This window comes from Lathyrus oleraceus, chromosome 2 (genome assembly GCF_024323335.1).
Source record: "Lathyrus oleraceus cultivar Zhongwan6 chromosome 2, CAAS_Psat_ZW6_1.0, whole genome shotgun sequence".
Taxonomy (NCBI): Eukaryota; Viridiplantae; Streptophyta; class Magnoliopsida; order Fabales; family Fabaceae; genus Lathyrus; species Lathyrus oleraceus.
Window position 1 is genome coordinate 465,179,748 of NC_066580.1, and position 22,886 is coordinate 465,202,633.

The following is a 22,886-nucleotide window of genomic DNA, read 5'->3' on the forward strand; positions in this document are numbered from 1 at the left end:
TACTCCGTATATTACATGAGAAAAGGTGAAAAACTAACATGTAACGAAAAGAAACAAGGACAATCAAGCTGAAGTTACAACACAATTTTAGAGGAAAATGATTCGTAGTTGCCTATGAAGCAAAACTTCATCTACAATTATCTTGCCATGAGATGATAAAGCTATCAATTGAAAAACCAATTCACCAATTAGATCTATTATAGATCTTCATGGAAACAACGCATTCAGAACGGCAATCATAACGTCATAGAAGTAAATTATCCATTTTTATAATGAACCAGCAAGTATTGCCAACAAGTATTATTGGTTGACTTTCACATTGTCACGTATTAACATGTTATCCAGAACTGAGTAAATAAAAATAGTTAAAACCAAGGAGTCTGCATGTTATGGCAGCCAACAATCACACAATTTTGGCACCGGGCAAGAAATAGAAAACAACATCTACCATACTAGAACAGTTCCTAAAGTGAGCATATATAGTACTAGACAAGAGGTGGATATTGCTTTGATTGCTGCTTAACCCTTCTTTTATACTCCACTGCATCCTGCAGAAAATATTATTATGTAAGGACACACCTTTGGTAATCACAAACAAATATAAGCACCTTAATCTAATTGGCTGCAGCTTTATACAACAACATTTTTTATAGTCTATTCTTATTGCACTGTGTTTAATAAAATGCAACTTGAAGAGCAAACATATTAACAATTATTATGGAGCAGGGAGCCGAATATCAGTTAGAAAATGTGAGGATATTCAGGTTATCTACCTGGATGAATAGATGATAGCCTTCTGTTTGGGCAGGGTCAGCAGGATTTGGCTGATCAAGCAGGTCTTGAATACCCACAAGAATTTGCTTCACTGTTATAGCTGGTCTCCACCCCTAAAAATGTAAGAATGATGATATAAATTCACATTTAGAAGCATGTGAAATGACATGCTAATAGTTTCAAACGGTTATCAATCTTCAAAAGAATCATACTTACACTATCCTCATTAAGTATAGACAAGCAAACAGTTCCAGACGGATACACATTAGGGTGGAAGAAACTTTGAGGGAATTTACACTTAGGTGGCTTGCTAGGGTAGTCTTCACTGAAGATCATTGTCAATGGATAATAGCCACCTTCCCAATCAGTCTGCAGCAAATGAGAAACAATAATTGCAATGAAGCCTATACCAAGGCATGATTTCCAGTATATTATTTTACATGCAGAATAATTAACATTGTTCAAACTACTGAACATGCCACTGAATCATTTGTAAATGCTAACCAAGGCATGAAGCAAGAATACATGATTCATTAACATAGGCCTTCGATGATAAAATGTTCAAGTAATTTCAAAGATACAGGATAATATCACTAGTGTTCAAGATAATATAGTTCAACTCTACAACATTAGTATCAGAAATAAAGTATTGGTGCAGAAAAATTGATTAGTATCAAGAAAGTAAGTGTTAGCATGAGGTGTTACAGAAATAGAGATATTTTAGTAATTCTAGCATTGTCTATTGTGGTTGTAACAAGGCTTGATTTGTCAGCTTGGAAGTTAGGGGCTGATGACTTTCATCATAAATTTGAATTTTCCCTAATGGATTTGATAGTAGTGGAGAATCTGTGATTATTAAAGAATACCATTTCTACTCTGAATCCTAAAGAGAGAAGTCACAGGAAATCTGTTGAAAATTTTGGCAATGCTACAAAGATGTGATAAGATTCCTGAATGGCCACTATATTCAACTCTTTTAGATTATATGGTTCAAGCAAACATTAGGTTTTGATACGATGGTATTTATTTTTGTTTTCAACTTTTGTTTCGTTCAACTTTTACCAAGTTACTGAACTTGATTTTGTTGGGAGATGTCATTAATAAAGCACAGGACACCGTTAGAGTATTACTAGTATTTGATAAATCCAACAAACCACAAATCTAAAACTTTTCATTGTATAAAAATACATAATATCTCAATCTGCCCCCTTACATAGCGAAAATCTGTCATAATACATTGCCGGAAGCATGCTTCACGGTACCATGAGATGGCGGATTAAGAAATTATCTAAATAAAAGTGAAATACAGTTGACCCATTTCTTGTTTTACTATCCTTCTGTCTAAGTTATCCGTGGAAACAATCGCGATGAGACATAGTACTATTTCTCCTCTAGTGAGGCATATGATCACTAGAGGGAAAACTATTTCCCCTTTCTCCAACATACTATGTTAACTTAATGGTTAACCAGTATTAGTTGAAGTTTTTATAGATAAATGGCATAGGTCATATGTTCAAAGCAACATACAACTAGATGAGTTTCTTAAATTTATAGCATCTATAAACTAAGAGTCCCTCGCAAATTACATTAACAGTTTTTGCAGTTGCATGTCAGTCCTAATAAACACAAAACACCAAAAGACAGTTCCAATCATAGATTGTTAACGAGATTATTATCACCAACAAAGCAACAATCAATTCTATTTGTCCATATATTGTTGAGTAAACTAGCAATTAGTCATCGTGTACGTAGAACAAAGTAGTCATTCCCGGATATTCGCGGCCGACTCCAAAATTGGGATAGTGGGATAGCATATAATGGGCTGACAACTCTATTTGATCATTTTTTGGACAAATTACATAAAATATTATTAACATATATTTAATGTAAAATAAAACAAATAACTCAACTCATAAAATATTCATAAATCAAAGCACACATGACTCTTAAAGTGCATCAGGTTAGTTGAGTCTCAACTCAAATTTGATTGAAAAACCCAAAATTACCCTCAAAACATTGTAAATTTAAGGGGCTTTCAGTTTTTTGGAGGGGAAAAGGATTGTTGGCCAGAAACCGCTCCGAACCGGGAACCGCTCTTCTCCACTATTATCCTATTTACCCAATAACGGTTGCTGTAGTGTTATGCACCACTAAGTCTCTTCCCACAGCGTTCAGCATCCGCTCCGCTATAGCACAATACTATACAACTTATTATCAATTTAAGCCCTACATGAACAAGTCCTCATACTATACAACTTAGTATCAATTTAAGCCCTATATTTAACTACTTACTATCAATTTAGTCCCTATTAGTATGAGTAAAATTTGACGACCTTTTTAAAATATTCAAACTATCAAATTGTTCTATATTCGCAACTAAAATTATCAAAGAATAAAGCAAAAATTGTACCCCGATCTTGCCAGGAATAGTGCAGTGCCAGACCATCAAATTGATAGTTCCATCAGGGAGCGTTTCAGGCTTGGCAACGAAACCCTAAATTGATAGAAAGAAGAACACGAAAAATTGATAACATATAGTAAAAGTTAATCAATCAATGAATGAAAAGTAGAGAAAATGTTACGAACATGAGGATGATTCTTTCGCCATGACTTTCGTTCCTCGGCAAGGCGTCCACGAGCAATACCAGACATATTTCGTCGCTAGATTGTTTCCGTCGCTAGATTGTTTCCGTCGCTTATTTTTGGAATCGATAAACCCTTACTCACCTTTCTCTCTCTCTCTAACTATGTCTGCGCCTTCAATGTCTCTCTCTCTACCTAACAAACTTCCCCTTATTCTACTACTGTAACGCGTCTTCTAGAATCTTCGCTCACTCCTTAATTTCGTCTAACCGGGTGAAATATATAAAACCATGGATTAGTCCCCCTGATTTTCGGTTTTTTTAATTATTAGAATATTCCAAAATTGCTGAGCTGTCCTCGCGTGAAAATCACGCTGACCCTGTCCCACACGCCTTTCCCCTCACTTTTCCTGTTTTGTCGATTAGGAATAGGAGAATTTAACGTTGCCAACTCCATTTATTCCTCACATATTCGCTCCGTGAATTTTTTTTTTAAATATCCAGAATTTTTAAAAAAATTTTAAAATTAATCATTTTTTCAAAAATATTACACAAATGGGCAAAATTTGCCCTAAAAGTGTACATAGGCGCCACCCTAGTTGGCGCCTACCCTTAATGGGTAGGGCAAGTCGCCATTAGGAGTGGCGCCTACACCCATTCCCATTTTTTTTTTTTAACATGTTTTATTATTTTATTTTATTTTATTTTTTTTAAATATTAGATATTTGATAAATATATTTTTTTTATAAATTATATTAATTTATATTAACACTTATATATAAATAAAATTATTACAAGATATATATATATATATTAATTTATATATATATTAATTTATATATATATATATATATATATATTAATTTAATTTATAAACAATTAATATTATACACATGTAAATTAATATATATAAATATTTATTTACAAGATATAAATAAAATAAAATTTATATTAACACATATATATAAATAAAATGAATATTAACACATTTATATTAACACATATATATAAATAAAATGAATATATATATATATATATATTAATTTATATATATATTAATTTAATTTATAAGTAAATAATATTATTTATAAATTTTTGGGAGAATTAGGGTTAATCATGTTAAGGTTAATCTATCAATTATAATTAGGGTTTATTGATCGGTTATAATCAGAGTTTGGTAGTTATGACCTAATTGAAATCCTAATTAATCAAGTGCGACACTAATTAGGGTTAAGTAGATTGGTGTACAACCCAAATCTTTTCCTATAAATAAAGTGTTATTTCCTTGCATTCGCTTCACCACTATTTCTTATCACTTTCTCTATCAAGTTGAGTTCATGGCATCTCCAAGACCGTCGTCATGGCAGCGAACATCATCAAGGCGCCCGGATCCTGAACAAGTAATCTTAAAAAGGGATGGGCATGTTATTTTTTCGCCTTTGAAACCCCCAATGGAGATGAAGTTTTGGAACATCCGTTCGTTGGATCAACTAAAAAGGTCCTTGATGTCTTGGTTAGAGGGAGATTACCAACCTGGTGAAGTCATAAGAAGGATTCAGAGGCTTAGAACAAGGTTCTCATTTGAAACTGGAGAAACAATACGTTGGTGGGTTGAAGTTGAAAGCGACATTGATTGCATCCAAATGATGCATGGATCAGACGATATAGTGTTAACTGTTGTAATTTCTTAGATTTTAATGGTTGTCTGTCATGTTGTTGTTGTATTTGTTATTGTTCTAGTACTTGTTCTTGTTTTAGTACTTGTTTTTGTTGTAGTGTTTGTTTTTGTTTCTCAGGTAATTGGTGTTGTAATGTTAGATGTTTGTGTTTGTTGTTCAAGTGTCATCTTCTATTTGGAATAAAAAGTAAACTTTAATGATAAACAGCATTGGTACACAGATTTATGAAAATGAAAACTAAGTTGTGGAACTAGATCCACGATATGGACATTTGTTCTTATTATGCCCTAGTTGTCTACATATGCTATACTTCCTCTGCATTTTCTCTGTGACGTCCATTTCAGTTCTAATGCGCCTGCTATTTGGGCGACCACTTTTATTCCGCCGCATCGATTCGTTGTGCCAAACAATTTCCCCGTCATACTCTGGCCAATACGCCTCCAATGCTACCACCGGAAAGGGATTGTCGTATACATTGAGCAATGTTGCAACTTTGTAGATTGGAGACACTAGCGATAATGCATCGAAGTGGCTGTGTGAACACGCTGCAATGACATGGGAACAAGGCATACGATAGGCCTGAAATTGACCACAGTCGCACCAACGGTCTGGTATTAGGACCCTATACTCTTGTCTGGGCAGCCCTTGGTTGTGGTCAATTGTTTCCTTGACACTAAAAGTGTGGCCATGGCGGTCGAATTCCGTAACCCGATGGCTGCTGGCTTTGGCAGATTCCTGCCTCATAAACTTCATGCAGGCATCACTATATACTTGACTCGTCTGCAACACTTCATTCCAGCGCCTGCCTCTTGTTACGAACAACGTTGCCATCCGAAAATAGGTCGCACTCACCAATGCGGTTACCGGGAGGTTACGTATGCCCTTAAACACGCCGTTTATTGATTCCACAAGATTTGTTGTCATATGGCCCCACCTCACCCCATCGTCGTATGATCTAGTCCACTTCGCTCTGTCGATATTATCGATCCACCTCCCTGCATCAGAATTTGCCAACACTATTTCTCGGCTGTAGTATTGGAATCCAGGTTGGTTTAATGCATACCCCGCGTTTATCAAATGTTGCTTCAAGAAGTTATCCTTGAACTCCCGCATAAAATTTTGAGCAATATGCCTGATGCAGTAAACATGGGTAGACGGGGGGTCATGCCAACCATTTGCTGGATTATTGTATGCACTGTCTATTGAAGCGTGCCTGTCAGAAATCACACAGATGCCAGCTTGTGGAGTCACGTGCGTTCGGAGATTCTTAAGGAAGAAACTCCAAGCAGCAGCCGTTTCTCCTTCTACCAATGCAAAGGCTATTGGGAAAATATTAGAATTGCCATCTTGTGCGACCGCCATCAGTAACGATCCTTTGTATTTCCCATACAGCCAAGTTCCATCGACTTGAACAAGTGGTTTGCAGAATGTGAACCCGATGATGCAGGGACGGAATGCCCAGAAAAGTCTATGGAAAATTCCATTACCTTCTAGACGAGTTCCGTCAGGGGATTGTGCAGGCAAGGTCTCCATTATAGTAACCGTCCCAGGTGAGTACAATCGTAGTGCAGCCAGGTAGCGTGGTAGTTGTTTGTATGATTCCTCCCAGTTACCGTATACCAGTTCAATTGCCTTGGTTTTCGCTAACCAAGCCTTTCTGTATGACGGTGTATATTTGAAAACAGCCACACAATGGGAGATAATTGTTTTCACCTTCAGTGACGGGTCAGCCTCAACTAGAGGTAATATGGAATGGCAGATCATATCATGGCTAAGTTTGCGATGATCCTGTGCCATGTTGGTGTTGACGCAAATGTGAGCTTGAGATATGGACCCTATCACCCACGCATTATGTTTCTTATTGTACGATGCCATCAACCTATACCCACACTCCGGATTTTTGCATACAATGACGTATCTTTCCGGATTTGATTTGATAACATCGTAGTCAACACAATTTTTCAAGTGCCAGTTCTTTATTGCTAACAGACACTCTTCCTTGGTCCGATATTGGTCACCCTTCTTTAAGTCCTCATCAGACCTCATATATGGGTTGTAGAACATATCTGATGAGGGCTCATCCTCGCCCAAGTTAAGTGTTGTGAAGTGTGCAGGCGGTGAGTAGCGTTGCGCTATAGGTATTTGAGCTTGGTCTTCGTCTTCAGAATGACGGTTCACCAAGTCATCAACCACGTCTTCAGCATCATCAACCACATCGTCTTCAACGTGGTGCTCAACATCTTGTTCGTCATCAATCACAGGATCAATAACCTGTGATTGAATATTCTGAGTTGATTGAGGTTGTTCCAACACAATGTACAACACTATGTATTCGTAACCAGAGTACTCATGGTTACGAAGCATGTATTGTGTCTCCATGTCATTTTGAATCAATGACTTATAAAACTTGACAGAGTTGTTTTCTGAAAAAAAAGGTTGTTGATAAAAAATTTGGGACACGGGTTGTCTTAGTTTGGACTCAATCTTCCTTTTCAGGTAAGAGAAATCAGCTCCTCTATTTAGACAAAAACGAGTGCATTCGGTGTTTCTAAATAGGAAGCCAGACATATCACATTCATAAGTCTCACCATTGACGTGAGCTTTGATTTTGTATTATGATGAAGATGCCATGTTTTGTGAAGATATTGTGATGGTTTTGTGAAGGGTTTGTGAAGATTTTGTGAAGGTTTTGTGAAGGTTTTGTGAAGGTTTTGTGAGGGTTTTGTGATGATATTGTGATGGTTTTTTGAAGGTTTTGTGATGATATTGTGAAGGTTTTGTGAAGATTGCTGTGAAGATATTGTGAATACCTTTGTGAAAATGTGTGTGCATATTTATACTGCAAGATTCCGACACATCTTTGCATGCATGTCTTCAACCAAGCCTTCCCCAAGAGAAACGCATGCAAAACTTGGACACGTGTAAAGCATGCAAGAAACCAAGCCTTCCCCAAGAGCAACGCATGCAAAACTTGGACACGTGTAAAGCATGCAAGAATCTTGCAGGCAAGGTGGAACTGCATGCATGTAATAATTTTGACACGTCTACTGCCTATCCATCAAATGTATTCTCCACATAGTCTGAACTTAGTCTCAGCTTTAGCTTTGCATGCTTGAACCTAGCCTGCACCTATTCTGCAAGATTCCCATGCATGCCTTCCACGTGTCCAAGTTTTGCATCATCAGATTCCACCAAGTCTTCCCCAAGACAAGACAACTCCCACCTAGTCTGCACCAATGCATGCCAACACTACCACCTAGCCTGCACCTATTCTGCAAGATTCCCACGCATGCCTTCCACGTGTCCAAGTTTTGCATCATCAGATTCCACCAAGTCTTCCCCAAGACAAGACAACTCCCACCTAGTCTGCACCAATGCATGCCAACACTACCACCTAGCCTGCACCTATTCTGCAAGATTCCCACGCATGCCTTCCACGTGTCCAAGTTTTGCATCATCAGATTCCACCAAGCCTTCCCCAAGACAAGACAACTCCCACCTAGTCTGCACCAATGCATGCCAACACTACCACCTAGCCTGCACCTATTCTGCAAGATTCCCACGCATGTCTTCCACTTGTCACATTTTTGCATCATCAGATTCCACCAAGCCTTCCCCAAGACAAGACAACTCCCACCTAGTCTGCACCAATGCATGCCAACACTACCAATGCATGCCAACACTACCACGCATGCCTTACACTTGTCACATTTTTGCATATTCAGTCTACTTGAAAACGAGTATAAATAGAGGGTCATTCTTGCAAGTTTTCATCAACCACTAACACTTTTATTCAGAGAACTCCGGCGAAACTTCTCATCCACCCCACTTCGTTATACATTGCAGTCATGTCTCTTCTTACCATGGGCCAAGAACACAGAGGCACTAGGGCAAACATTGCCTCATTCGTAAGTTTTTCTTGAACATTGCCTCTTTCATATGTTTGTAATTAGTTTTTTAAAAGTCCAATCTAATGATTGTTTATATTGTTTGTTTTTAAAGGATCCCAAGAAATTTCGTCAACGTTCACACCCAATGCCTTATCCAGACCCATGGTGTGTACCTTACATACAACGTGCGGGTTTCGGTCATGTTATGCATGTCGTAAATGCCACAATTGATGTCAAATTCATTTTGGCTCTGTGTGAACGTTGGAGACCTGAGACACACACTTTTCACCTACCAACTGGTGAATGTACCGTCACATTAGAGGACGTGTACATGCTTTTGGGTCTTAGAATAGATGGTAAGCCTGTCACCGGAAATGTTCAACAGCCTAACCAAATATGTGTTCAAATGTTGGGGGTAGATCTGGTCGAGGGTGAGGGGTCTGCCAAAGCAAGGGGTCAGGGTATTAAATTATCTAGCCTACAAATGTACCATGACTCCATAACTTTGACTGAGGAATCCTCCGAACAAGAAAAAGTCATAAAAACCCGGGTTTACATTATGCTATTGTTTGGGAACTTGCTATTTCCCGAAGGGACGGGAAATAGCATAAACTTTATGTACTTGAGTTTGCTTGGGGACATTGATAGAATAAGCACATATAGTTGGGGTTCTGCAGTATTAGCATTCCTATATAGCTCTTTGTGTAAAAATGCACAAAATGAGCACTGTACATTTTCTGGATGTGCTTTCTTGCTCCAAACATGGGGGTGGTGGAGATTGCCGAGGCTAGCCCCAGAAAATCCTAATGTCTACTCCTTCCCCTACGCAACTAGGTAAGTTTATGATGTTATTTCATTTTGTATATTTATTCTATACATATTTGTAACTAATATTATTTATCTTTTTTTGTTTAGGTTCATTGCAACCGGACTGGATTACAGTCTTACCCCCAAAAATAAAATTATATTTTATCGTCAACTCTTGGATCGTCTCCGAGCACAAGATGTATTACCACTAAATCACTCAGCTTCTAACTGATTTATTAATATCATGCATTCTCGATAAATAACATTTTTACTTTTTTCTTTGCAGTTTATTTGGAAGCCATATTTGGGATTGGAACATCAACCCAACCCCGAAGATGCAGCTGTTTGGACAGCAAAAACGGCCATAATGCGGTTCACCACTGTGGAGATGCACCAAAGTGACTGTGTCAAGCTTCAATTCGGAATGCATCAAGAAATCTCAGGCCCCCCAATGTCTATGGAACCTTGGCATCTAAAAAAAGTCAGCCACCAGTGGTATGCCCAAAATTGGAAGGAATTTGCTAAGGAGTTTCGTAAAATGTGGAAAGACCGTGCCCACTATGTTCTACAATTTCCGGTGGCGCCCAACGAAATGAAGCCGACAAGGGAATATGTGGATTGGTATAGAGCAAATACAAATCCAGAAATGATTGTGTCTGACCCGTTCTATTTGGACGATCCCCGGATGCAACAGCCATATTTCCAACAACAACAACCACCACAGTATTCCCAACAACAACAACCACCACAGTATTCCCAACAACAACAACCACCACCTTATTACCAACAACAACCACCACCACCATTTTACCAACAACAACCACCACCACCTTATTACCAACAACAACCACCACCACCATATTACCAACAACAACCACCACAACACATGTCCACCCCCCAACCAAATCAACAATACATACCACAAACTCAACCCCAATACCATGAAGACTACCAACAACAAACTCAACATTCCCACCACCATCAACACTCCCAACACCTACCACAATATCAATCCCCCCACTTCCACCAATCCCAACACTTCCATCACGACAATGTCCCGAGCTCTTCCAGTCCTCCACCTAGCCCCGACACGGGTATACAAGAGGACTACCAACAGGACTACTACACACCACAACAAACACTGCACTTTGGCCAACCCGATTCAACCCTAAACTACCAAAGACCACAATTCGAGGGCGCACCCAGCAGTAGTCAGTTTGTCCTGTAACACCTCAAAATTTGCCCTCCTCTCTTGGGACTAGCATTAACATATTTGCATTTAATTTTAGGGCATTAGGCATTTCATATTGCATAACATGTGGTTACATAGTGCAAGCCATCTTCCCAAGTCTTAATCAGGAGATGAGGAAGTTCAAAGGTGCAAGCTAGGGTTCAATGACTGATCATGGGCCATCTGAGGATTGGACTGTGAATTAGGGTTTCATGATTTCCAAGGATAGTGGTCTTCATCTTGTTTGAATTGATACATCATCATCATCATGGTTGGATGTCATCAGGAGATTGGAGAAGATTCCTTGAGATTAGGGTTTTGACCACTGGTCAACCCTAATCAGTTGTATTGGGCCAATCAGGGCTGGATCAGGAGATGGGGTTTATGAAGGAGATGAGGATCATTCTATGATTATATGGTGCTTATTGAGGCTAGGGTGTCACCCTTGAGCCATTTCAGTTGGAGATTGGGGTTTAAATTGATCTATGCATTGCCAGATTCATCTATCGGATGAAAAGTCAACTGTGGTCAACTGTACATGATCTGATGGATTTGGAGGTGGAGATGAGTTAGACACACTTCATTCATGTTGGAACAAGTGTTAAATGACATTGCAAAGCTTAAAACTGAAGAAAATCAAGTCAGGACAAAAACTGCCAAAAATAGCAAGTGACTTGTAATTGAAGTTTCCAAAAATGGAAAGTTTTGACCTCAAAAACAGAAGTCCAAGGAAGCTTCAAATGAAAAATTGTTCAACATGACAGATGTAGATCTTGTTCTCACCTTTCCAAAAAGTCCAAGAACTTGAAAATCCAATGTACGGTTTGCAAAATATGGCTCATTGAATTTCAGAAAAGACCGTAATCAGGAGGCCATAACTTCCACATGGTTTGTCCAAATTGCAAGTTCTTTATATGCACAAACTCCATTTGACATGTACTTTGAGGGTGCATCATTGGATTTTCCCAAAAGTGGCCAAGGCAAAAAGTCACTTTTCAACTGGACAGCTGAATTGGACCAGGGGCAAAATCGTCCAAATGTCAAAATATTGGGAATTTTTGAATGGGACTTTTTCCAACACCTCAGGAATGGCATTTAGAATGTGTTTGAATTTTCATTTCATGCATAAGGCTTTTAATTTGGATTTTGTCTTGAAAAATGGAAATGACAAAAATGGACCAAATGCATACATATGGTGAATTTGAGAATGGAGCAACCAATGAGCATGAAACAAGTTTCTACAGTTCACATATGATATTTAGAAGGTGTATGTGCTGTCAAAACAGGTGGCGCTAGCTGTCATGGTGAAATTCCAATTTTACCCTTCATTTGGAAAATGACATTTTCACTTACAATGCTAATTTGGTTGATTACACACTTAAGCATGATTAAGGCTACCATATATATTCATAATCTCTTGCTAATCACAACAGAATTCACACACTCCAAGATTGGATCTCAAAACCATTCCAATTCTCTCAACTTTTATCAAGAACACAAATCTTCAAATTCATCAAACTTCTTCATTCTTCAACCAATTTTCGAAATTCTTTTTGCATCGAACTCCATTCATCATCATCTCAAACTGTTTTTGGAAATTGGAGCTTGAGGAGTAGTAATTCGCAGCTGTCCAAAGTTCACTCTCCAATGGAAAATCAAGAATTCGCACACTAGAAGCAACATTAATTGAACTTGAGCTTGGCATTCATCTTCCTGAAGCGTGTTCTACATCTGTTTTCATGATTTGAAGCTCGAAGCTCGCGGATTACTTGCCGTCATCGAAATAAGGTGCGGATTCGAGTTTCATTATTTCTTGAATTGAGATATGGTTTTTGTAGTTCATTCATTGCTGAACATGCTGCAATTCGTGGTTTTCGATTTGGTTGATTGTAGAATGAGATATAGCGATTTTTAGTTTTGAATGCGAAACTTTAAACGATCGATCCGGTTTACACGGTTAGATTTAGGTTGATTAAGTTATATATTCGTGATCTATGCATTCAGACCTTTCCAATGAGTATTAGTTTGTGCAATTTGGTGATGAAATGATTGAAACCGGTTTTGAGATGGAAGCTTGCGAACACGCGAGGAAGATGAAGCAGTGCTGGATGTAAAACGCGTTTGATCCTGTTTTTTGGCTTGGCAATTCAAAATGTTGTTTCCCTCCAGAATTGTCCTATAGCCATGCGCCAACACATTAAAATGCCACTACTGTTATTCTAATTCATCTTAACTTAATTATAATATATTCAATAATTTCTAACAAATCATTAACACATTAAATAATTCATAAAAAATAGTAAAAAAATCATAAAAATGTGGAAATTTTTTCTATGACTTCCTTGTTAACTCTAGTTTTTTTTTTTTGACCTATTGGTCAAAGTTGTGCTTGGCAAATATTTTAGTTGACCTAGGGTTTTCTCATGTATGTCACATTTTGATACATGTTTGTAATTTGATCATGAAATGCTCATAATGTAGAATAAATTCTTGAAAATTTTTGTGGTGGTTCTTGACTCATTGAGGATTATTTATATGTAAATTTCATGAATTTTGGATACCTGGTTAGAGAGCAGCAAATTCTGGAACTTAGGTGTGACAATTTGTGTCACACCTCATTATGTCAACTTGCAGGATTTTTTTGAGTGACCTATACATGTTAGAATTGGCTGAAATTTTGCATGATGGTTAGTTAGCATGTTGAGATATTGTATGAATTTTTGTGGAATTTTACATTGCATTTTCAATTTGATCATGATTTTTCATTTCTGGTGGTTGAAATTGCAAGCTCATATGACATAGGTTGGTAGAATGATTGGGAAATCCTCATATGGAATTGTATGGTCATGAAATTTGATATGCATGTTGTAGACACATAATGTGACATTCCTGTTTTGGTCCCATCCATTTCTTTTTTGTTTTCAATGAGATATGAATTTTTGAAGTGGATGTATGCATTGATGGTGTGGATTGAAGCATGAAATTGTGTCTGTTTTTGTTGATTTTCATTGACATGGTTCCATTTGCCCAATTAAGCTCAAATTTGACATGGTAGACCTTGATTGACCCCTGTTTAGGTGTATTTAATTTGAGAATTTTTGGATGTGTTTTGGTATGGATTTGAATGCAATAATTCTGTTTGTATGTTTGGTGCTTCATTTGAACCAATATGGATTGTTTTGTGCATAACATGAGCTTGGTGGATGATATAAACATGAGACCAATGATGTTTGCTTGTGTTTGATGTTAATTTGATGTTGGTTAATGAATACCTTGCTGTTTTAACTTTTTTTCTTGCTTTTGGACCCTAGGCTTGGCCTAGTGGTCTAGTTGCTAATATTTGCTTGATTTTTCAGGATCAAAAAAGCAATGTACATGGAGAATGATCCAAATCCAATTTTGATTGATGTTGTGGATGTTTGTACACTAACATAACATTTTTTTGTAGGTGTTGAAGCATAGGCTTGAGCCTTGGCTTGCCTTGTGTTGTGCATAGTTTGTTTAAACTGCTTCTTGTTGTACAGTTTGTCTGATTGATTATTGACTGAGTTTGATTGTTTCCAGGTTTCTCTGAGCGTTTCCTTTCCCTATCTTGGGATAAATAACGTTTAGTGGCGGCTCTGTGTGTGTTTTATTTTCGAGTCTCGCCGGTTGTTTTTTCGCAGGATGCGACAGCTGGCGACTCTGCTGGGGACTTACTGATGTAGACCTGTGCTGGTCCATCGTCCCTAAGCGAGTCCTTCCTAGCGTTCTAGGATTGGTTTAGGTTGCTTGTTTGTGTTATTTATTGCATTTATTATTCTAACCAGTGTGTATATATATTTGCATTAAATGTTTGCATGCATCATACTATCATGTTGTTGCTGTCCTCTGCAGGTGGTTCTGTTGTTTGGGGTGGGTGTTCTGAGTGGGGCTAAAACCCAGGCCCGAGTATACACCTAGGACTAGTGTGGTCTCACGTTGCCTCTTTCATGTTAAGTCAACATGTGCCTGGCGGCGTGATGTGCCACAAGCCGGACGAGGCTCACTTGATAGTGCTCATCTCTGTGGATATTCCGCTTTGTTTGAGTCACTCCATTTGAGTTGTTGACTCTGGTGACCGATCATTCCCGGATCTTTGGTTTAGACGATTTTAAGGGAGCTACAATGGCACACCCGAAAGGGCAAACCCATTGAGTATCTCCGCCCGATTGTCGAGACCATTATCCGCCTTAGGATGACTTGATTAGAACTTACCTGTGAGGGGAGGGTTGTTCTGTCAGATGTTTGTTCAGATAGCCTCCAGATGGTGACTTTTGATCTGTGATTCAGAGACATAATTATAAGTCGGATTTATGGTCATTTATTGCCGTGACGCCGGAGTGCTGTCCGTGACTTATCAGTGGGGATCCGTTTATTTCGGATTCCCCGGGCCGAGATATTTTATCAGTGGGGATCCGTTTATTTCGGGTTCCCCGGGCCGATTCAGATAGGGGTGATGTGTCTACTCGGATATGGTTTGGTGATGATGGTGATGATGATGTATCTGTCTTCCGTTTATTTCGGAACCCGTGGGTCAGAATTGGGATTGTACATTCCTCAGATGGTTATGATCAGTTCAGAGCCCAGATTCAGTGCAAATGATCAGATGGCTTGGAGGATGGCAACGCATTGCATTCATTCATCAGCATCATTACATTTTGCATTAATTGCATCTAACCCATGTTTACCCATATGCAGGGACACTTTTGATCGAGATTCTGGTTGAGAGATTTCTGCTCCAGTATGAGGACCGGTTTGAAGAACAACATTGCTTACAGTTTCTTTGATCCAGAGATTGGTGTGCTCAAGGATATGATAGCATTGATTACTCCTGACCATGTGGGAATGTTTAGAGAGTCATACGGCGGTATTCTGAAGATGGTTTTCAGACTCACTGACTGCGACAGGAGCGCCATCCACACTCTTCTTCAGTTCTATGACCCTGGGTTGAGGTGTTTCGTTTTTCCAGACTATCTGTTGGGACCTCTGATGGAGGATTATGTCAGCATCCTGGGTATTCAGATCCGTGATCAGATTCCTTTTCATGTCACCAGAGCAGAGCCAGATGTCCTTGGAATTTCACGTGCTCTTTATTTGAGTCCGGAAATGGTCAAGGAAGGTTTGAAGGAAAAAGGAAAGCTACCCGGGTTTCATTTGAGTTTCTTGGAGGCCAATGCCAAGGAACATGCTGCTGTGGGTAACTGGAAGACGGTCTGTGCTCTGATTGCTGTGAGCATTTATGGGATTGTGTTGTTTCCTAACCAGAAGAATTTTGTGGACCATAATGCTATCAGATTGTTTATGCAGAGAAACCCTATTCCTACCCTGATTGGAGATGTCTACTATTCAGTGCATAACAGGAATGAGAAGAGGCGTGGGGGTCTGGTCAGATGCTGCTCTCAGTTGCTCTTTAGATGGTTCATGGGGTATTTGCCTTCCCGAGGTGCTTTTGTTCAGATTGACCCTAGTGTCAAGTGGTCCTTCCGATTGATGGGTCTGCGGGCTGATGACATCGCTTGGACTCATAATGGTTTAGCTGGTCGGGACTTCATCTGCAGTTGCGGGAGTTTACCTAATGTGCCTTTAGTGGGAGTTCAGGGTTGCATTAATTACAACCCGATGCTTCTCCGGAGACAGATGGGGTTTGCTATAGAGGGTCCTCCTCTCGGGCGAGAGATTCAGGAGTCCTTCTATTTCCCGATTGATGGTAACCAGACCAAGTTGAGGCAGGTATTGGACGAATGGCGAGATATCCAGAGGAGGGGTAAGGTTCCTTATGGCAAAGTCAACTGCCGGTATTTTCCACTATTTGAGGATTGGTTGCGGAAGAGGATTGAGTCTACATTTCTACCGTTTCCTGGAGGTGACTCTGTGTGTCCTAGGATCGAGGGTCCAAGTTCTTCTGTCAGCATGGAAGAATTCCTTGAGATGAAGAGGGCTAGAGATCAGTTACTTGCGGAGAAAGCGGAGTTAGAGATGACTGTTGCTCGGATTCAGACATCCAACCAAGAGATGAAAGTAAAGATGGAAGATCAGGACAAGCGGCATGCCTTGGAGGCCAAACGCTTCGAGATGGATACAACCTACTATGGGAAGATCAGCCAGGCCTTAGCATCATCTAACAAGGAGCATGACATCACCAAGGAGAAGTTGTTCAGAGCATCGAAGGTGATTGAGGATGAGAAGAGGAGGCAAATCCTTGCCAAGGAACAGAGAGATGAGAGAGCCAGAGTTCTTGCTGCAGAGTGGGAAGCGGAGAAGGCAAAGATCAGGGCTGAGAGAGATCATTACCTAGCTGAGAGAGACCATTACTTCAGGCAGATGAAGATTCATCAGAAGGAAGTTGGAAGACTACAGCAGGAGAACACCGAGCTCAGGTTCGCCGCAGAGTTCGCGAGGATGGAAGATGAGATAGGGCCACCTGCGGGACCCTCATCTAGCTAGATCTTTCATTTGTGTTGGATTACCGTCAGGCTTGTTGACGGAATTCACTTGTTTGTATTTCTTTTCCTGATTCTGGAGGATTGTATTTGGCTTTATCTGAGTTGATGTATGACTATGGCACTGATAGTGCACTCTTTTGGTTATGGATGGTGATTTTCAGTCAGTGATTGATCTTCAAGCTTTATTTGCTTTACCGTATGCACTCACACAAGCACACACATGGTTGGGGGTATTCATGCCAAATCACATATCTCCGATCTGCACGATGAGATTGAATGCTGAATATAAGAAGTTTGCCGCGGATTGTTATATGTCTCAATGAAGCCAGGATCGAGAGACAAAGTGTTCTTCATATGGATAGACATTGCATTCATGCATAATAACTTGTTTTCTGTTTTGCAGGTGTCAGTTTCTAACCTGTTTTGATTGACACAGGAATGATGAATTCGTCCAACGCTGACATTCTCGAGCTGAAAAAGAGGATGGGAGAACTGATCAGTGTCATGCAAGAGTTCGCCTTGGAGCAAAAGGTAATTGCCGAAAAGGTGAGGAGGATTGAAGACTGGCTGAAGATGGGGAACATGCAAGGAAACACTTCGTTGTCTGGACCGAAGAAATCCTTTGGTAATGACCAGTGCAAGGATGAGGGTGACTCGAGTGTTGTGTACGCCCAGAGAGGACACGGTAGAGGTCGTTACTACCAGCACACTGCTGCAGTAACCATCCCTGCTGGTAATCAGTCAATCCGGCAGCAACCTCAGCCAACTCCACAGAAGAGACAGGGAGCTGGGAATCAGGTGAAAGGAAAAGGGGTTGATCGTCATTTTGACAAGCCACCCATGCCATATGCTGCTCTGTTTAAAAAGTTGATGGATCTGGGGATGGTTCAGCCAAGGACGTTAGCTCCATTGAGAGCAGATCAGTGGCCACCAAACTATAATGAGAACGCCAGGTGTGAATTTCATTCTGGTACGCAGGGGCATGACATTGAGGGTTGTAGAGCCTTTAAGCATACTGTTCAAGACCTGCTGGAGTCCAAGGCCCTCCATTTTTCACTATTGACAGATGTTAATGCTAATCCCATACCGGCGCATGGTCAGGTGATGGGGAATGCAATTACTGAAGATTCAAATTACACCCGGGCAGTGGGTAAAGAAACTAACAGTGACTGGGGAATTGATCAGTGGATAAAATCGTGCGTGCCAGGGAGCTGGAAGGCCTAAAAGATCAACACTGTTACTCGTCTGGAAGAGTATTATTTCTTGTTTTCAGTTTATTTGCATGAAAGCCATACGTGTTGCCCGACACGCAATGGTCCATTGTAAGGGCCACCTCATGTTTAAATTTGCATTTCTGCATCATGAATAAAAGGATGTTTTTCAGTCAAAAAGCGGCGTTCCCTGTTTTTCATTTATTTTTGCAGTTTAAAAACAAAATAAAAATGACAATGTTTATTTTCATTTTTATCTTTTTGTTTTGTCTCGTTCCGACTTCAAAAACAAGTTTCCGGATCTCGTCGATAACAATTTGGTTACCCCTCATATGACTTCGATAAACCGATCTATCTTGCTGAAGAAGAAGACGAAGAAGACTGTGATCTGCTGGAATTAATCAGATTGCTAAAACAAGAGGAGAAGGTGATTCAGCCGCCCGAGGAGCGGGTTGAGATTGTTATTCCACGCACCGCCGAGGTCAGGAAGGAGATGAAAATCCGGGCCGTTTCAGAGGCAAGTTGAAAGCAGGATGGTAGGCTTGTTGGAAGAGCATGTGGATGTCTCTACCTGGTCATGTCAGGGTATGCCGAGACAGATACCGATATCATTATGCTCAAGCTACTATGGAAAGAAGACTGCCTTCTAAAGAAGCAGAACGCCAGTGCCTATATCAGAGAGCCATGGTGACTTTGTTTCATGATATGATTCATCATGAAATCGATTGCTATGTTGATGACATGATAGCAAAGTCCCAAGCAGAAGTGGGGCATCTGGCAGATCTGGCCAAGTCGTTTGACTGATTGAGATAGTTCAAACCGAGGTTGAACCAAAGTAGGTGCACGTTCAGAGTGCGAGCCGGTAAGCTGTTGGGGTTCATTGTCAAAGAGGAATCGAGGTCGATCCTGCTAAAAAAAAAGAGAAAAAATAATAAAAAAAAACGAGAAATGCCTGAACCGAGAAAGAAAGAAAGAGGTTCGTGGTTTCTTAGAAAGATTGAACTACCTGTCATGGTTCACATCTCATCTAACAGCCACGGGTGAACCTATATTCCAGTTGTTGAAAAAAAAAGATCAAACGGTCAGGTGAAATAATGATTGCCAAGGGGCATTGAAAAATAAAAGAAAGGTGCAGGAATCTCTGATTCTGATGCCTCCTGTGAAAGGAACAATTGTCAATCTGTACTTGACGGCCTTCGAGGGGTCTACGAGGTGTATTGGGTCAGCATGACGCGTCTTGTCGAAAAGAGCATGCAATTTACCTTAGCAAAAAGTTTACCGACTGTGAAACAATACATTCACTGTTCGAGAAAACTTGCTGTACTTTGGCATAGGCTGCTCGCCGACTGAGACAGTATATGCTGGTTCATACCACTTTGTGGATTTCCGAGATGGATCTGATCGAGTATGGGTTTGAGAATCCAGCATTTACCGGACGGGTTGTGAGAAGGGAAAAATGTTGATCAATTCGTAATACTTTCAGAAAGCGATCAAGGGGAGTGTATTGTCTGATTACCTCGCCCAGCAACCCATTGATGATTATCAACCGATGAAGTTTGAGTTCCCTGATGAGGACATCTCGAGGTACTCAAATCGAAAGATTGAGAGTGACCGATCCCGGAGGAGGGGCCTGACCCTGAATCCGAACGGATTCTGATGTCTGATGGGGAGGTTAAGGTGAATGAGCTTTTGTTGCCCGGATAACGTTTGAATGCACCGACGGTGCGATTGTGCAGAAAATGGTGGTAACCTACAGAGACTGGCATGAGATGTTGCCGTTTGCATTGCATGGGTATCGAACGTCGGTACGTACATCTGCTGGGGCACACGCCTTTCTCACTCAGAGAGATTGATTGAAGAAATGAGGCTGGCAGCCATCTGTCATGGGAAGTTATACCAGCAGCGGATGAAGCGTGCTTTTGACAAGAAGGTGCGACCTCGGGTATATCACGTAGGTGATATGGTGCTGAAAAGGATCCTTCCTCCTCAAAACGATCGAAGGGGCAAATGGACGCCGAATTATGAGGGTCCATTCGTGGTCAAGAAGGTTTTCTCTGGTGGAGCCTTGTTGTTAACGACCATGGATGGTGAGGATTTTCCATCCCCTGTGAATGCGGACGCAGTTAAAAAATACTTCGTATAAATTGACCCGCTGGACGAAAAGAACAAAATAGTCCAGGCAAAAATGGGCATCCCGGCGAACCAAAAACAGAGAGAAAGGTTCGGGCAAAAATTAGGGATAAGATGAAAAATGTACACCCGGCAAGTCGAAAACCTGAAGAGGCGACTTGGGCAAAAAAGGGTATCCCGGTGGACTGAAAACCTGAAAGGGCGGTCCAGGCAAAAGAGGGATTGAAACGAACAACTGCGTCCAGCATGATCGTTTGCGCTTTGGTTAAAGCATCATGGATAATACCCGGTAGGGATCAGTTAGAATCGTCTTATTCAGAAGGCAGAAAGCACGGAGAGTCTGAGGACATATGGGGTGTAACCGAGTTGGAACTCGATGAGATCACGGGTTTCACATTGCCATTAGGATAGATTTTTCCTTTTGTGCGCAATTACCTCTTTTCAGGAATTGCTTCCTTTTGTATTGCTCATTTGAGCCACACTTTTCCAATCAATAAAATGCATATTCAGTCAAATAATTTTGTTTTTGTTTTTCATTACCGCTTTGATTGCAAAAACATCCGATTATTTTGATAAAGAATCTTTGCATTTTAAGACATACAGGTTCCTTCCAATGCATGTTTATAAGATTGAATGCTGGAAATCTTATTTGGAAGGTTGAGTGACCCAAGTGTTGAAATCTTGACACGCCTGGGGCACGGTTTTATTTGACGATCTGTTTTGCAGGTACTGTTAGATACTTTTCACTCACTTGCAGGTTGTGATGTGGAAGCTTTGGCAAGAGAAATCCCCAGAGAGTCCGGTCAGGGACGAGTGTATGAAAGATGACGAAGGCGTTGAGGCGTACGACGATCCTTGATGATAATCAAGAAGACTCTTCAAAGTCAGAAGATTTGAGAGTCTATAGGAATTCCCCGCAGAGTTCGGTCCGGGACGAAGAAGGGTGACGAAGAGACGACGGAGGGACGTCCGACGACCTTTGGAATTAACCAAGAAGACTCTTCAAAGTCGGAAAATTGAAATTTCTGTATAAATCCCAGGAGCACGTTTCTCGTCGAGCGCGGGGCGATTTGGAATACAAGATGATGGAGCAGAAAAGGTCCAGATGAGTCTGGGAATTCTCATTTTCCAGCTAAGTCCCTAAGCAGAATCCGGGGACTAGCTCCTCAGCCGAGTCAGTATGGTTATACCCAGGCAGATTTACAACGGTGTTTCCTCAGCAGCCAGGTCAGAAGGTTGTTATTCCCCGAGTGGAGCGGGTCTTTTTCAAAGAAATATATCTCCAACAGTGTTCATCCTACCAGTGGATTGAACAAGTTCCCGTAGTGGACAAATTTTTGCATCCCCCAGCTGAGATGATTCTACCTATGGATTGCGTGGGTTGTCCCCAGCGGAATGGTATGCGGTTCCTTAGCAGGGTCGGGATGGTTATCCCCAGCAGGTGATATATGGATGTTTCCCCAGTGGAGCCTGGAGGTTGCTATTCCCCTAGCAGAGTATCTGTGAGTATTTCCCCAGTGAAGTCAGCGGGTATCTGTGAGGGTTTTCCCGAGGCGGAGTCAGGATTGCTATCCCCAGCAAGTCAAAGACTGTTGTATCCCCACAGAGTGTTGGTGGGTGCTTATCCCCAGCAGTTTCTCGAGTGGATTGGGTGCGAAAGAGGTTCTTCCCAACAAGGGTTGCCTTATTCCCAGCAGCAGTTATTCCCCAGCAGGGTGGAATTGGAGCGGTGACGAGTTCCTCAGCAGAGAGTCTCGTGTTCCCCAGAAGAATCCCTTGAGGGGGATGTTTTTATTTTTATGCATTCATCATGAAAAAATGACATGGCATATTGCATAGGAAAATAATAAATCGCGTAGCATTTCCATAATTATGGAGCATTACGCAGAAAAATCAATCATGCATCATTGCAAGCATAGGCTAGTCTCAAGCCGTGGTTACCGTTTGAGATATGGTTCTGCCAGTGGGTGAAGATGCTATTCGAGCCGTGATTACCGTTTGAGGAGTGGTTTCACTAGTTGGAAAATCATCAGTATTGCAAGTATCAGTTACTCGGGCCGTGGTTACCGCTTGAGATTTGTTGTACCCCAGTAGTACGATACTGGATGAGTTTTTCCG

General features: G+C 40.6%; 2 protein-coding genes across 3 annotated transcripts; one reads left to right on the forward strand and one right to left on the reverse strand.

Moving 5' to 3' along the window:
* Positions 1 to 244: 244 nt before the first annotated feature.
* On the reverse strand, positions 245 to 3,649 carry LOC127120419 (SUMO-conjugating enzyme SCE1). Its single transcript, XM_051050844.1, has 5 exons — positions 3,361 to 3,649; positions 3,185 to 3,268; positions 991 to 1,143; positions 774 to 887; positions 245 to 548 (listed from the first exon to the last, which is right to left on the reverse strand). The coding sequence occupies exons 1-5, from the start codon at positions 3,424 to 3,426 to the stop codon at positions 486 to 488; spliced, it is 480 nt and encodes a 159-aa protein (XP_050906801.1). The 5' UTR covers positions 3,427 to 3,649; the 3' UTR covers positions 245 to 485.
* An 8,205-nt stretch (positions 3,650 to 11,854) lies between these two features.
* On the forward strand, positions 11,855 to 17,591 carry LOC127120420 (uncharacterized). Of its 2 annotated transcripts, none has more exons than XM_051050846.1 (2): positions 11,855 to 14,527; positions 15,683 to 17,591. In XM_051050846.1, exon 2 carries the CDS (start codon positions 15,728 to 15,730, stop codon positions 17,426 to 17,428), a length of 1,701 nt encoding a protein of 566 aa, XP_050906803.1. In that variant the 5' UTR covers positions 11,855 to 14,527; positions 15,683 to 15,727; the 3' UTR covers positions 17,429 to 17,591. The 2 variants fall into 2 exon arrangements, with proteins under 2 accessions (XP_050906803.1, XP_050906804.1); XM_051050847.1 differs by having other exon boundaries at positions 11,855 to 12,751.
* The last annotated feature ends 5,295 nt before the right edge of the window (positions 17,592 to 22,886 follow it).